Source organism: Salvelinus fontinalis, chromosome 21 (genome assembly GCF_029448725.1).
Source record: "Salvelinus fontinalis isolate EN_2023a chromosome 21, ASM2944872v1, whole genome shotgun sequence".
Lineage (NCBI taxonomy): Eukaryota > Metazoa > Chordata > Actinopteri > Salmoniformes > Salmonidae > Salvelinus > Salvelinus fontinalis.
Window position 1 is genome coordinate 32,066,156 of NC_074685.1, and position 16,025 is coordinate 32,082,180.

General features: G+C 42.7%; 1 protein-coding gene across 4 annotated transcripts in view; it reads left to right on the plus strand.

Moving 5' to 3' along the window:
* Positions 1-16,025, plus strand: part of myo5b (myosin VB) — a 77,699-nt gene that overhangs the window by 50,987 nt on the left and 10,687 nt on the right. For all 4 annotated transcript variants that reach the window (XM_055874807.1, XM_055874808.1, XM_055874805.1 and 1 more), the window contains exons 17-28: positions 2,267-2,353; positions 3,134-3,245; positions 3,814-4,025; positions 4,209-4,365; positions 4,819-5,058; positions 5,304-5,540; positions 6,213-6,306; positions 10,085-10,218; positions 10,312-10,431; positions 10,537-10,671; positions 10,855-10,917; positions 14,399-14,644. In XM_055874807.1, coding sequence (XP_055730782.1) covers positions 2,267-2,353; positions 3,134-3,245; positions 3,814-4,025; positions 4,209-4,365; positions 4,819-5,058; positions 5,304-5,540; positions 6,213-6,306; positions 10,085-10,218; positions 10,312-10,431; positions 10,537-10,671; positions 10,855-10,917; positions 14,399-14,644 — 1,837 coding nt within the window. The remainder of the gene's footprint in view (positions 1-2,266; positions 2,354-3,133; positions 3,246-3,813; positions 4,026-4,208; positions 4,366-4,818; positions 5,059-5,303; positions 5,541-6,212; positions 6,307-10,084; positions 10,219-10,311; positions 10,432-10,536; positions 10,672-10,854; positions 10,918-14,398; positions 14,645-16,025) is intronic.

The following is a 16,025-nucleotide window of genomic DNA, read 5'->3' on the forward strand; positions in this document are numbered from 1 at the left end:
AAGAACCATGAGATGTTCCTTCAAATTATCAATTTTCGTGATGATGCCATCTATTTTGTGAAGTGCACCAGTCCCTCCTGCAGCAAAGCACCCCCACAACATGATGCTGCCACCCCGTGCTTCACGGTTGGGATGGTGTTCTTCCCCCTTTTCTCCCCATTTTCCCTCCAAACATAACGATGGTCATTATGGCCAAACATTTCTATTTTTGCTTCATCAGACCAGAGGACATTTCTCCAAAAAGTACGATCTTTGTCCCCATGTGCAGTTGCAAACCGTAGTCTGGCTTTTTTATGGCGGTTTTGGAGCAGTGGCTTCTTCCTCGCTGAGCGGCCTTTCAGGTTATGTCGATATTGGACTCGTATTACTGTGGATATTGATACTTTTGTACCTATTTCCTCCAGCATCTTCACAAGGTCCTTTGCTGTTGTTCTGGGATTGATTGTCACTTTTCGCACCAAAGTACGTTCATCTCTAGGAGACAGAACGCATCTCCTTCCTGAGCGGTATGACGGATGCGTGGGTCTTATGGTGTTTATACTTGCGTACTATTGTTTGTAATGATGAACGTGGTACCTTCAGGCATTTGGAAATTGCTCCCAAGAATGAACCAGACTTGTGGAGGTCTACAATTTTTTTTCCTGAGGTCTTGGCTGATTTCTATTGATTTTTCCATGATGTCAAGCTAAGAGGCACTTTTAGAGGCACTTTTAAGGAGTTTAAAGGTAGGCCTTGAAATACATCCACAGGTACACCTCCAATTGACTCAAATGATGTCAATTAGCCTACCAGAAGCTTCTAAAGCCATGATCATTTTCTGGAATTTTCCAAGCTGTTTAAAGGCACAGTCAACTTAGTGTATGTACTTCTGACCCACTGGAATTGCGATACAGTGAATTATAAGTGAAATAATCTGTCTGTAAACAATTATTGGGAAAGTTACTTGTAATGCCCAAAGTAGATGTCCTAACCCACTTGCCAAAACTATAGTTTGTTAACAAGAAATTTGTGGATGGTTGAATAACAAGTTTTAATGACACCAACCTAAGTGTATGTAAACTTCTGACTTCAACTGTATGTAGGCAACAGAATATGGAAGAGTTTGTGTGTCTTGTCTGTCTCATGTAACTTCTCTGCTCAAATAGCCAAGTTGTTTGGATTAGCAAACTTTTTTCATTTTTAGTGGAAGAGATACTTTTGGGACTTCTGTACCCACTGGTACAGTATTACTACAGTATTACTGTAAACAAAGAGGGCTCTGTTCTGTGTGTATGTTTGTGTACAGTGTGTTTAAGAATCAGAAGCCAACTTCTTACCGTGACTGGCTTCACTAATCAGATCTAGGAGCCTAATATGTGGTCTGCCATTCTTATTTAAACGTGGTACGGTCATGGTGAGGTAATATTTGCTTATGTAAACAGAACACTAATAAACATGCATTGGAGTCATGGGAAAATACAACTAGGAGAGAGTACTGTGTGTGACAGACAGAGAGAGAGAGACATCACCTGCGTGTGCTGTGTTTGTTCTTTGGTTGCCTAGACCCGAGTGTAGCCTGAGGTGCTGATTCTGTCTCTTGCTGAATAACTCTCTCAAGTCCTCTGACTCAATAACAGTTTCCCTTGCTCACAGTGGCACAGCCATGTTGACTGTTACCAGAAACTCTCGTCCAAAATAAAGACTGTTTTTCAATAAACAATGTTGTCTTGATAAGCAGTGTTGAATGGGGCATTTAAACCAGCACACTAGATATCCTAGGTTTTTGTTTTTCGAGGTCGATTTAAGGAATTGTCTTGTGTTCTGAAGCTTTTCTACTACAGCACACATTGTCGACTTAGAATGTTTACTTCCGAAAAACAGGACAGAAGGAGAGGTCAGGTTATGTTGCCATCGTCTTGATGCATTCTTTTGCACAAGTGCCTCTTCAAGGTCTCTAAATCTAATGATGTGCCTTGGTCACATGCTGTGGCTGGACTTTAGCGAACATACCGACGGCTGTATGTAGGGACACAGTCAGTCTGCCCAGGCAGCACCTAGCTGACTAGCATTAACCTCCTCTCAATGCTTCTGTCTTCTGCCTAGTGGAGATGTGTACAATACTGAAGGGGAAGCTTAAGCTCAGGTACAGTAAGGAGAGGGTAATAGCCTTTACCTCTGTATATGTATGGTAATTAACCCTACTCCCAGAATGGTGTGTTTTCATTGCGATGGGGAATTGTTTTTGAAACTTTGTATACGTGCTCTTTTGTCCCTCTCTCTGTTGCAGGTTTGACTCTAGGAGAGCTGTGCAGCAACTGAGGGCATGTGGGGTCCTAGAGACCATCCGCATCAGTGCTGCTGGCTACCCATCAAGGTAAGATTGCTTCTCACACACCGTTACACGGGTGGCCCTGTTGTCTGCTCTGTGCAATAGATAGTGGATGCATAGAAATTGATTGTGGTCCTGTGTGGGTCAGTTGGTAGAGCATTGCGCTTTGCAACGTCATGGGGCGTTGGTTTGATTCCTGCTGGGGCCACCCATATAAAACATTTGTCACTTTGGATAAAAATGTCTGCTAAATGGCATATAATATTATTATTATTATTATATATATTGTAATAGAATGTGGTTGTTATGTGACTCCTGGTGATGTAATGGGCATGTCACTTCCGTAATCTGTGCTGCCTGGACGGAGGCTCTTCCTCTGTCTGTTTTTATTGCTCCATCATTGAGCTTTCTCGGTCGTCCTAAGCAGGGAGGAAATTGAATTCCGTCTCCCCTGAGGTACGTGCTTCCCTGAGGGAGAACAGCAGGAGAGCAATTCACCACAGAGCACGAAAACTCTCTTAATAACAATTTGATTCCGTTACACAGCATAAAACAGATTGCATAAGACAAAGTACTGCGTGAGAAAGTGCAGTCTTACTGTTTCAAGTCTAGAGGACCGACACTAGTCCTGACCTGCTCATGGTCGCAAACCAAAAGAAAATAGAGATGAACAATAATCATGCCTTTGTCGCAAGGACATTTTTTACAATTTGATTTGTTCAAAATAATACAATGGTTTCCTTTTTCATGAATTAAAATATGCCTGTTTCAGATTTGGGCTGTGTGTGTTTGACTTGCTTCTCAGCCAGTCCTATGTGATTCCAGGTGGACGTACCCAGACTTCTTCAACAGATACAGAGTCCTCATGAAGAAGTCAGATATGACCGTAGGAGACAAGAAACTGGTGTGTAGGAACCTACTAGAGACCCTGGTCAAGGTAAGAAAGATGTACGCCCTAAAGCCCCAAGCAGGATAGGAAAGGAAATGAACAAATAGAAAGGAAATGAATGAATAGAAAGGATCACTATTGTTCCTCCCATGGTTGAAGGATGTTGTTCTCTTCAACGGAGCTCCCTAACTCCTTCAGGGCCAGTCCATCTTTGCATCATTGAACCTACTGCATGTCTGCTCTGATACAGTACATGTTAACTTTTCCAGTATTGAGAGACAACAGCTTTGAATGTATGAACCTGGGGAATGGGGATGGAAAAAGGCAGGTCACGAGTTTCAGTCCTAATGGACAAACCCCGTTGTGTTCTCTAGGAACAGTGGAGAATTCAGCATACACAGCCTGAGATGAATCATGTTATTAATACATTATTACTGGTATTCGCCTTGGACAGTATGTCATGGATTCCTTAGGGGGGGGGGGACAATTTAACCTTGTGTTTGATAACGTCCACTTAACTAGCTGCCTTGATGCTCAGTTGATCGAGCTGAAGTTCAATTTAACTGAATGAATGAATGACTGGAAACCAAATGACTTCATCTTTCTCCCTCACCAGGACCCAGACAAGTTCCAGTTTGGTAAGACCAAGATCTTCTTCCGGGCGGGCCAAGTGGCCTACCTGGAGAAGCTGAGGGCAGACAAGTTCCGCTCCGCCTGCATCAAGATCCAGAAGACAGTGCGACGCTGGCTACAGATGGCCCGCTACAAGAAGATACGCAAGTCTGCCATCACCTTGCAGAGATTTGGCCGCGGTTACATGGCCCGCAGGTGAGAGGAGAAGCACAACGTTCTGCTAGACTAACAAAGTAGCTGGTCAATTCAGAATGTTTCCCACGAGGCAACTTCTTGACAAATCACACTACAAGGGTCTTGAACAAGTTTTAACCCATATCGGTGCCAGTGATGTAACTACTTTCCGTGTCCTCCTCCTCCTTTTGCTGTCTTTCTCAGGTATGCGGAGCAGCTGCGTCTAACCCGCGCTGCTGTTATCTGTCAGAAGCAGTATCGTATGGTCCGAGAGCGGAGGGGCTATCTGAGGGTGAGACAGGCTGTTGTCACCATCCAGGCCTTTACCAGGGGCATGTTCACCCGCAGGATCTTCCAGGAGGTACTACAACCACAACACTCTACCTGTTATGTCACTGGTTTACCTTTTACCTTTTTGATCCTGGATTTTGTATACACTCTCATTTGTTCCCAATCCCACACTGTATTCATGTTGAAGCTATCAGTGGTTAGATCTCTATTAGATCTCTATCTCTATCAGGAGTAAAGAGTACCCTGGGAAGATGCCTCAGTCTTGGACTTGTTGTCCTGTTTGTGTGACTGGAAAATTGGAGACGAAGTGCTCGGATTTGAAATGGAATGTGATCAGGCGGGCCTTGCATAAATGCTGCCTGCTATTGCGCCTTCTCAGATACTCTAGATTCCCTTTGGATTTAGTACTCTAGAATTTCCCCCTACTGGGAAATCTAGTTAACTACATATTTCTCATCACATTGTACAGTATAATAAATGGTTCCTTGTCCCTGATCTCTACCTCTCCTCTCCCCCACCCCAGTTCCTTCTGCATCACAAAGCCATGATCATCCAGAAGCATGTCCGAGGCTGGCTTACTAGGAGGAAGTTCAAGGTGGCACGGAACGCCGCCATCACCATCCAGTGTGCCTACCGCCGCATGCGAGCCAAGCGTGAGCTGAAACAGCTGAAGATTGAGGCGAGGTCCGCTCAACATCTGAAGAAGCTCAACACGGGCATGGAGAACAAGATCGTCCAGCTGCAGAGGAAGATGGATGACCAGGTACAGTCAAAGACGCATGGTTCTGACCCAAGCGACTTTATAGGAGTACACTGACCTGTAACGCTAGTAGCCTACAATGAGTGCCATAATACAAAGACAGGTCAATATTTTCCTTTGCAATCATTTTGGCACAGAATGTGTTTTGGCTAGTCTAGACTGTAAGTTATGTTAAAAAGGGATGGATTTGAAAGTGATGTGACGTCCCATAGTAGTAACAGAGCTCTCTCTGCTGTCCCACTGTTTAGACCAAAGATCTGAAGACTCAGAATGAGCAGCTGGTGGTGGCCAAAGCCTCCCTGGGCTCAGAGGTGAACAAGCTGCAGAAGGAGCTGGAGACCATGCGCAGTCGCCAGGGAGACGGCGGTCAGCTGACCTCTCTGAAGGATGAGCTGGAGAAGCTGAGGGCGGAGCTCCAGGAAGCACACGCCCACAGGAAGAAGCTGGAGGAGGAGCACAGCAACGAGAAGATGAGATTTGAACAGGTGAGCTGTTAATCACTGAAGAGGAGAAAGTACATCTTCCTTTACCTTGTATGTTCTCCAAAGCCCTAATGTTGACTGAAAACAACCTTCTGTTTGAAACACGTGGGTGAAAACAGTCTTCAGTTGCCCGAGTAACTATAGAAGATGCTGGTAGCAGCGGTTTTACTGAATTCTTGCTCTAAGAGTTGAATTACTGAACATCTGTTTCTCCAACAATCTCACTGTGGATTTAACTGTATGTATCAGTGGTCTTCTACTGACCGGAAAGTGATATCATGCATACATTTTTGTATTGTTTTGACCACCTGACTTAAGGAGATCATTGTTAAGTAGATTGGCCTCGGGCTTTCTCAGTGGTAATAGACACCCCTCTTTGGTCCTTTTGATTCTCTCCCAAGTCAGTCAGACAATGCAGGAATTGTCCCTGGCTCTCTAGCTCCGTCTGACATCAGTATGAGAGCCTCACACGCAGGATCAACAGATTTATAGTCACTTAAAGAGAAACAAAACAACTAAATAGACCTTTTTCTCACTTGTGGAGAGTAAGTAGCGTCTATCGTCTGAAGTATCAAATTGAAATAGATAAAAGAAAATGCATTGCTCTTGAACGGCCACCATGCTCTTTCTGATGTCTCTATTTCTTTCATTATTGCTCTTGTTCTTTTTCCTTAGAGAGTGGAGGAGCTGGAGAGGGAGAATTCCCTGCTGAAGAGTGAAAAGGAGAAGATGAACCAAAGGATTCTGCACCACTCCAAGAGCACAGAAGGTAAGTGCTTTTTAGATCTCATACACCACTAAGACGTAAACGATAGTACTACTACAGTGATTAGTTGATACATATATATAGGAGTGGTTGAAGGTGAAACTGTAGTCACAGTGAGCCCTGCATTCTGCCTGACCTGAGGGGAGGGACGGCTTGTTTCCCCACACAAAAGGGTTTTTTGTGGAAGTAGGACAAAAGGCAGAAACCGCATCAAGTTACACGGCAGCAGCAATGTGAGACAAAAAAAAAAAAACTGTGGTCAGCCCTTGTTTAGCACTGGGTTCACGTGGAAAAGTATTAGTTTTGGAATATGTACCTTTATGTGTGTGAAACATAAATCAATCAATTTGTTAAATCCATTCGTCAATGGACTTCTCTTTGTCAATGAGAAGTCACTTCTAGTTTACATCACAATCTCTGAACATGACCACTGCCTTTATCTAAATACCATGTGCAGTACTTCAAATGGGATGTTTCATCACAGAGCAGTTAAAAGGAAATCATGGGGCGGCGCACAATTGGCCCAGCGTCGTCCGGGTTAGGGGAGGGTTTGGCCGGCAGGGATGCTCTTGTCCCATCGTGCACTAGCGACTCCTGTGGCGGGCCGGGCGCAATGCACGCTGACACAGTCGCTAGGTGTATGGTGTTTCCGCCGACACATTGGTGCAGGTTCCGGGTTAAGCGGGCATTGTGTCAAGAAGCAGTGCGGTTTGGCTGGGTTGTGTTTTGGAGGACGCACTTCTCTCGACCTTCGCTTCTCCCAAGTCCGTACGGAAGTTGCAGCAATGGGACAAGACTGTAACTACCAATTGGATAACACGAAATTGGGGAGAAAAAAAGGGGTGAAATTGAAATTAATAAAAAAGTTCAAATCTGGTCCCATCATAGCCTAAATACAACAATTGTATCATAGCCTAAATAGAACTGATTTATTATTATATCATAACCAGAGTTTTACCTGGTGTGGTTAGCCTACCAGATCATGAAAGACTATCCCCCCCATCACTCTGGGAACTTTGGTGCCACCTCTAAAATCACCACAAAATGTTAAAAATGAAAAAATATATTATATTTGTTTGAATTACTATCTCAACATTTTGACTTGCGTAGTTTCACTTGCGTATATCAAAATGTTGACTTGCATATCTAAACATTTTGGGATAGTAGGCCTATCAAAGAATATATACAGTGGCTTCGGAAAGTACCCCTTGACTTTTTCCACATTTTGTTACATTACAGCCTTATTCTAAAAGGGATTAATTTAAAAAAAATCCTCAGCAATCTACACACAATACCCCATAATGACAAAGTGAAAACACGTTTTTAGAAATGATTGCAAATGTATTAAAAATACAAAGCTGAAATGCCTTAAGTGTTCAGACCCTTTGCTATGAGACTCGAAATTGAGCTCAGGCGCATTCTGTTTCCATTGATCATCCTTGAGATGTTTCTACAACTTGATTGGAGTCCACCTGTGGCAAATTCAATTAATTGGACATGATTTGGAAAGGTACACACATGTCTATAAGGTCCCACAGTTGACAGTGCATGTCAGAGCAAAACCAATCCATGAGGTCGAAGGAATTGTCCGTAGCGCTCCGAGACAGGTTTCTGTCGAGGTACAGATCTGGGGAACGGTACCAAAGCATTTCTGCAGCATTGAAGGTCCCCAAGAACATAGTGGCCCCCATCATTCTTAAATGGAAGACGTTTGGAACCACCAAGACACTTTCTAGAGCTGGCCGCCCGGCCAAACTGAGCAATCGGGGGAGAAGGACCCGATGGTCGTTCTGACAGAGCTCTAGAGTTCCTCTGTGGAGATGGGAGAACCTTCCAAAAGGACAACCATCTCTGCAGCACTCTACCAATCAGGCCTTTATGGTAGAGTGGCCAGACGGAAGCCACTCCTTAGTAAAAGGCACATGACAGCCCGCTTGGAGTTTGCCAAAATGCACCTAAAGGACACTCATAGCATGAGAAACAAGATTCTCTGGTCTGATGAAACCAAGGTTGAACTCTTTGGCCTGAATGCCAAACGTCACGTCTGGAGGAAACCTGGCACCATCCCTACGGTGAAGCGTGGTGGTGGCAGCATCATGCTGTGGGGATGATTTTTAGGGACAGGGAGACTAGGCAGGATTGAGGGGAAGATGAATGGAGCAAAGTACAGAGAGGTCCTTGATGAAAACCTGCTCCAGAGTGCTCCGGACCTCAGACTGGGTGTAAGGTTCAACCTTTCAGCAGGACAACATCCTTAAGCACACAGCCAAGACAACGCAGGAGTGACTTCGGGACAATTCTCTGAATTCTCTGAGACCTGAAAATAGCTGTGCAGCAACTCACCCCATCCAACCTGACAGAGCTTGAGAGGATCTGCAGAGAAGAATGCAAAAAACTCCCCAAATACAGATGTGCCAAATTTGTAGCATCATACCCAAGAAGGCTCATGGCTGTTATCACTGCCAAATGTGCTTTAACAAAGTACTGAGTAAAGGGTCTGAATACCTATGTAAATGTGATATTTCCGTTTTATCCAAAATCTGTTTCTGCTTTGTCATTATGGGGTATTGTGTATAGATTGAGGGGAAAAAACAATTTCATAAATTTTAGAAGAAGACTGTAACCTAACCAAAATGTGGATAGGGTCAAGGGGTCTGAATACTTTCCAGTGTGTGTGTGCGCTAATAGGCTTCCATTGTTGTTCTTGGCTCAGTGCAGCCGGCAGGCAGCGGCTACTGTGACAATTTCAGAATGTAACAGGGTATTAACGGCAATTTCTGTTGTTAGGTTCTAAATATCAGAGTAAGAACTCAATGTAACTATGAAAGCTTAAACCAAGTTTATACATGGTTCCACCAGTGGTGGTATATGTACCCCAGTTTGGGGTGGAATCTCCTCCTTCTCTTTAAACATTACATCTCTGTTGCTAGGCAGGAAATTAAGTGACGCGGGCAATAAACTGTTCCTTCTCCCTTAACGTGACCTGACCTCAACCCCCTTCCTCACTAATCCACAGCTCTCCACCCTTATCAGTGCCTGCCAACATGTGATCGTTTTTCCTTTACTCAGTACATTCCAAGCTTAATTGCCTCCACCATATACATTCCTCCTACAGATAATCATTAACTTCTGGTGTAGACCCTAGACTATAGCACCCCTCATGTCTCGATATTTAAAGTTTAGAAATCTGAACCCATCACAGGTAAAAACAAGTCTCAAATATAGTCTATACATTTCAGCTGTTTCAAAAACATTGCTCTGTAGGAGTGTTAAGCTCAACGAGGTAAACTGCCCTGCTCGGAGGGGTCAACTGTCAGGTGAGTGTAGTGCGTGAAAACTCATCTTTTTTCTAGTGTAAAACCAGATGTAACGCTCCAGGTGTGATCATTTCGCAAGTTTACGTGACAGTATTGTCTCTCAAAAATCTATGCCTCTCGAGAACCTCTCAAGAATGTCCCTATGCTATCGGCAATGTGAAAACGGTCCAAGATAGAAAAGGTATTTGGAATCTTGACAATACAATAACCTATCCCTCAAGTTAACATATGAAATGGTGCTGACACCAAGGTGCTAGTCCAAGTAACTTAATAAAATAAACTTGACATCAAAGACTAGCAATAGATATTCAGTACCTGTAATGGAGAATACTGTATGTAACTTATTGATGGCTTGTTTTCTAGTCACTCAAATGAAGGCTCATCTATAGGACAGTAATTGAGTAATAGTAAAAGTGGAGACTCATGAAAGTGATTGATGTGGACTGGTCGTGTGCGTGTTTCAGACCAGGAGAGCAGTGCATCCCAGAGTGTGGGTCGGGTCCAGGCAGAGCTGGATGAGGAGAGGCAGCGCTACCAGAACCTGCTCAGGGAGTTCTCCAGACTGGAGCAGAGATATGACAACCTACAGGAGGCCAAGGTGCGTGTGTGTTTGTGTGTGTGCACATTTGCATGTAGGTGTCCTATGCCAAGCCAGATATTCAATAGTTTCCTGTCTCCTCTTACCCTTCAGTTTCAGCCTGGCCACAGGAGGAACAATTCTAACCAGAGCAGCCTGGAGTCTGACTCCAATTATCCCTCCATTTCTACCTCGGAGGTGGGAGACACTGACGATGCCATCCAACTCGTAGAGGTAAGACCTCCTTAACCAGGATTAACCAGTTTTATACAGTCTAACACAGGCTTACTGTACATAGTTGCTTGGACTAGGTTTTGACCTGACATTGTTCCCCTGCAGGAGATGGGAGTGGAGAAGGCAGCAATGGACATCGGTGTGTTCATGAAGCTGCAGAAGCGTGTTAGGGAGCTGGAACAGGAGAGGAAGAGACTGCAAGTCAACCTGGAAAAGATGGAGGACCAGTCTAAGCGCAAGGTGGGCCTACGTCTCAGTCTAGTGTTATGCTCTTGCTTGTTTTTCTATACTTCTAAAATACCTACACAGAAGTTTCTTCCGTTACTCTTTGTCTTGAATACCTTTAAGTTTAAGATCCTCAAGCTGCCTGCCTCTGCCTTATCGACCCAAAGTGGAATATTTACTATTAGCCATCTCTCTTAGGGCACTGAGCCAAAGATGACATCAGAGCAAGAGAATGCGGATCTGGCCTACAACAGTCTCAAGGTACAGATCCATCCACCCCCACACAGATACACCAACTAACATGCATACACACAGACAACCACAGTGTACAGTACTATTCAGCAGTGGGATGTCTCTATTTGTGGTGTTCCATTTCTTCACTCTGGATGTTCTGGTGTCTTTAGTCTTCCTGCCCTCAACTTCTCAAGCATATTCAAAAAATGAAATTGTATGATCACAGGTCACCACAGAAAGGTAGAGGATCTGATTCATGTTAATTTTGTAGCAACACCTTTTCACTGGAATAATAATTTCAATATCCATGACACACAGTTGAAAACAAAAAACTAAAATATAGCTGCGAGCAGCAATGAATGGGGTTCACAGGATGAGAGAAAGGACGCACGGGCAGTTGAATAACAAAGCAAAGGTTCATTATAGGAATATGTTTCAAGTATTTTTTTAGCATATCTGCTAATGTATATCTATAGGTACAGTGTGGCCATATTTTAATGCAGCAACAACAAAAAAACTCAAAACCATTAATGACTGAGTCTAAATACAAAATCAGGAGGGAATCTGGCATATGGTTCATGAGGAGAAGATGATTGCATATGATTTTGAGCATTACCGTTACATATGCAAATAATTAGATGTTAAAAGTCTTTGTTTTTTGAGATATCAATACCAAATTCAATGTGGTTTACCTTAGAGACGTCCATGATAGCGATGACAAGTTTCAAGTTAATAGGCAACTGCGAAGTGAATTTAAAGTGGTTTCAATGGATACGTAAAATCTGAACTCCGCCATCTTTTGTCCAGCTTTTCTCAAGCTAAGTTAAGACACGTACCATGGGTATACTTTCCAAATGTGTTGTCATTTGGTCCTATGGTTCATGAGAAGTGTTTTTTGCATATTAGCCTATGTGCTAATATGCTTCTACTGGTATAGTGTGGCCATCTTTTAATGCATCAGCGTCATTTTCTCAAACTCTTTAGGGACTATTGTGATGAGTCCAAAAACCAACTTTATTTATTGATTTAAAATTTTGCAGGATGAAATCTCTTGATGCACCATTCCATTTTCAAGTGTTCAAATGATTTTTTTTTTTTTTTACAAACAATACTTGGTAACAAAAATATGGCAACTAGTGTCTAATAATAAAACGTACAATCAACAGAATAAAAAAGTTGTTGTACAAATACTAATAGGTCTACAACTAATAAAAATGACTTCCAACTACAACTAATAAAACTAAGTACCTATAATATATACAGTGCATTTGGAAACTATTCAGACCCCTTGACTTTTTCCACATTTTGTTACATTACAGCCTTATTCTAAATTAGATTTTATTTGATTTTTTCATCAATCTACACACAATACCCCATAATGACGAAGCAAAAACATTTTTTTTAAGAAATGTTTGCAAATGTATTACAGATGCAAACAAGGTATCTGTTTTTTGTAAGTATTCAGACCCTTTGCCCTGAGACTCAATTTTGCTCAGGTGCATCCTGTTTCCATTGATCATCCTTGACTGGAGTCCACCTATGGTAGATTCAATTGATTGTACATGATTTGGAAAGGCACACACCTGTCTATACAAGGTCCCACAGTTGACAGTGCATGTCAGAGCAAAAACCAAGCCATGAGGTCGAATTAATTGTCCGTAGAGCTCCGAGAAAGGATTGTGTCGAGGCACAAATCTGGGGAAGGGTACCAAAACATTTCTGCGACTTAGGGTTTTGATTATTTACGTTAGACATACTATGGTTACACACATGGTTAACATATTATGGTTACCATACTATAATTTCTGCAGCCTTGAAAGGCAGGTATCAACATGGCCGAACGAGAAGCTGCCAGCGATTTCTAGAAATCGCTTTCTATGGATATTAACCTTTTTTCTATGAATACAAATCGCTGTCTGTGTGAGAACTTTTTTTATACGCATGAGAACTTTTTTTTTTATACGACTACAAATCGCTTTCTATGCGTGAGAACATTTTGTATTTTTCTTCTCGTCAAATCCCTGCCAAAAGCCAGGTGACCTAAGCACTTTCAAATATGGAGTTGCAGGTTTGCCATGTCTGTCATGTTTTCCGCATATCTCTTCTATGTGCAAATCTTTATGGCAGTCATTTTAATTAAGGCCCTTGGAAATGACCTGCATATCTGCAGTTATAAAAAAATTATAATGCAATATATCGATTTACAAATACAAATCAGAAGGTGTTTGGATAATGAATTGCATTTGTGGATTGGGGATTTACATTTGTGAATACATTTGGCATGATATTGATCCCATATAATAGCACCATAATAGCACAGGCCACAGGGTTTAGATTTGATTGGCAGTAAAGATGTGTGCGTCGTGAACATTTTACAGGTTTGAGCCATGGGATCTAATGTAGCTGAGTCTACTGCACAGGTGAAATGATAACTGCTATTGGTGCCTTTCTGGACTCATTGCATAGAGAGAGAGAGAGAGTTGAGTACTTTCAGTCACTGTACAGTATCTTAGAAGATTAATAATCTTGTCAGTGTATCTATGAATCAACTGCAGTAGTCTTCGTGGCTATTAGCTACTTGCCATAGCTAAATACTGTAGCTACTTGCCATAGCTAAATACTGTAGCTACTTGCCATAGCTAAATACTGTAGCTTCTTGCCATAGCTAAATACTGTAGCTTCTTGCCATATCTAAATACTGTAGCTTCTTGCCATAGCTAAATACTGTAGCTACTTGCCATAGCTAAATACTGTAGCTTCTTGCCATAGCTAAATACTGTAGCTACTTGCCATAGCTAAATATTGTAGCTTCTTGCCATAGCTAAATACTGTAGCTACTTGCCATAGCTAAATACTGTAGCTACTTGCCATAGCTAAATACTGTAGCTACTTGCCATAGCTAAATACTGTAGCTTCTTGCCATAGCTAAATACTGTAGCTTCTTGCCATAGCTAAATACTGTAGCTACTTGCCATAGCTAAATGCTGTAGCTTCTTGCCATAGCTAAATACTGTAGCTACTTGCCATAGCTAAATACTGTAGCTGCTTGCCATAGCTAAATACTGTAGCTACTTGCCATAGCTAAATACTATAGCTTCTTGCCATAGCTAAATACCGTAGCTTCTTGCCATAGCTAAATACCGTAGCTTCTTGCCATAGCTAAATACTGTAGCTTCTTTCCATAGCTAAATACTGTAGCTACTTGCCATAGCTAAATACTGTAGCTACTTGCCATAGCTAAATACTGTAGCTACTTGCCATAGCTAAAATGAAAATCAACTACTAATAGTTTCTCTACAAAGATTTACTTACTAAGGTACTCACAATGTGGCAGCAATCACATCTTATTCTGCTCTATATTACTTTAGTACCTGTATTGGTATCAATCACTGTCATTCTTCCTTACATTGAGCCTTGGCATTTCATTACTTTTATTACCAACGATTACCAAAGTTACATTTTAGATTGCCAATAAATCTCTTTGAACTTTGGCCTTGTTTTTCCACAGAGACAGGAGCTGGAGTCTGAGAACAAGAAGCTGAAGAATGACCTGAACGAGCTGAGGAAGGCCATCGCTGACCGCGCTTCCAAGAACAGCTCCTCCAATGAGCTTCAGGACGGCTACAACCTGCTGCTGGGCCAGCTCAAGGCAGCCAATGAGGAGCTGGATGTGCGTAAGGATGAGGTCCTTATCCTCAGGAGTCAGATTGTCACTGCAGCCCAGCAGAAAGAGAAGGAGACAACCAATCACATTGTAAGTTACCATACTGGGATCTGAAAGTTGACATGGCTTCAGTTGTCCAATGGGAAGTGTTTATTGTCCAGTTTATATGGCCCTATTTGTTAATCAAAAGGTTATCTACACATTAAACTGGTACCAGGGACCTTAAAATTAGTCTTGTGAGGCTTGCATTCCAGGGAAAAACGGAGAACACCATCATGTTCATGAGTCTCAGCATCTCACACATATCTCTAGCTTAAGCAGATGAATTTTGATGGAGATGTTTTTATGTTAATTAGATTTCCACTGGGGCGCGACCATTGTAGGCCAAGGGTTGAAAGAATGTTCCACAGCATGTCTCCACGACTCCACAGCAAGTTGTTAGTGGCCCTAGTTATCCAAATTGCCCAGATATATTTATATACATATATTTATATATATATTTATATTATTATTATTTATTTATTTGAAAAAACACTTTTTTATTGCATATAAGCATCGAACCATTATCGAACCAGGAAGTCATTTGTTAGAATGATGAGATTAATACAGCTTCGATGGTGCTTTGCATCTGGAAGGCAGGTATAGTATGGGGAGGTGTGTCTAAGCTTAATATAGTAACAGCAACAGCAGAACTAACGATACACAACCGCAATGCACACAACAGCACTATATGAAATTATGCCAATATAAAAACATTATCTAGCAGGCGCCCCAAACACTTACTCTGTTGTCGTCTGTTCTCTTGGCCCCAGGCATATTTTTTTCCTCGAGTGGATGGTCAGGGTGCCGGAACATAATTACAAATAATTTGTAGACTGCACATTGACCGCAAGATGCACAAACCGATATATTTTACTAAAACATTAATTTCACACCTTGCTTACATTTGTATACAAGAGTGTATGATCGGGCCTCCCGGGTGGCGCAGTGGTCTAGGGCACTGCATCGCAGTGCTAACTGTGCCACCAGAGTCTCTGGGTTCGCGCCCAGGCTCTGTCGCAGCCGGCTGTGACCGGGAGGTCCGTGGGGCGACGCACAATTGGCATAGCGTCGTCCGGGGTAGGGAGGGTTTGGCCGGTAGGGATATCCTTGTCTCATCGCGCTCCAGCGACTCCTGTGGCGGGCCGGGCGCAGTGCGCGCCAACCAAGGGGGGCCAGGTACACGGTGTTTCCTCCGACACATTGGTGCGGCTGGCTTCCGGGTTGGAGGCGCGCTGTGTTAAGAAGCAGTACGGCTGGTTGGGTTGTGCTTCGGAGGACGCATGGCTTTCGACCTTCGTCTCTCCCGTGCCCGTACGGGAGTTGTAGCGATGAGACAAGGTAGTAACTACTAGCGATTGGATACCACGAAAATTGGGGAGAAAATGGGATAAAAAAAATAAAAAAAATTTTTTTAAAAGTGTATGAGTGT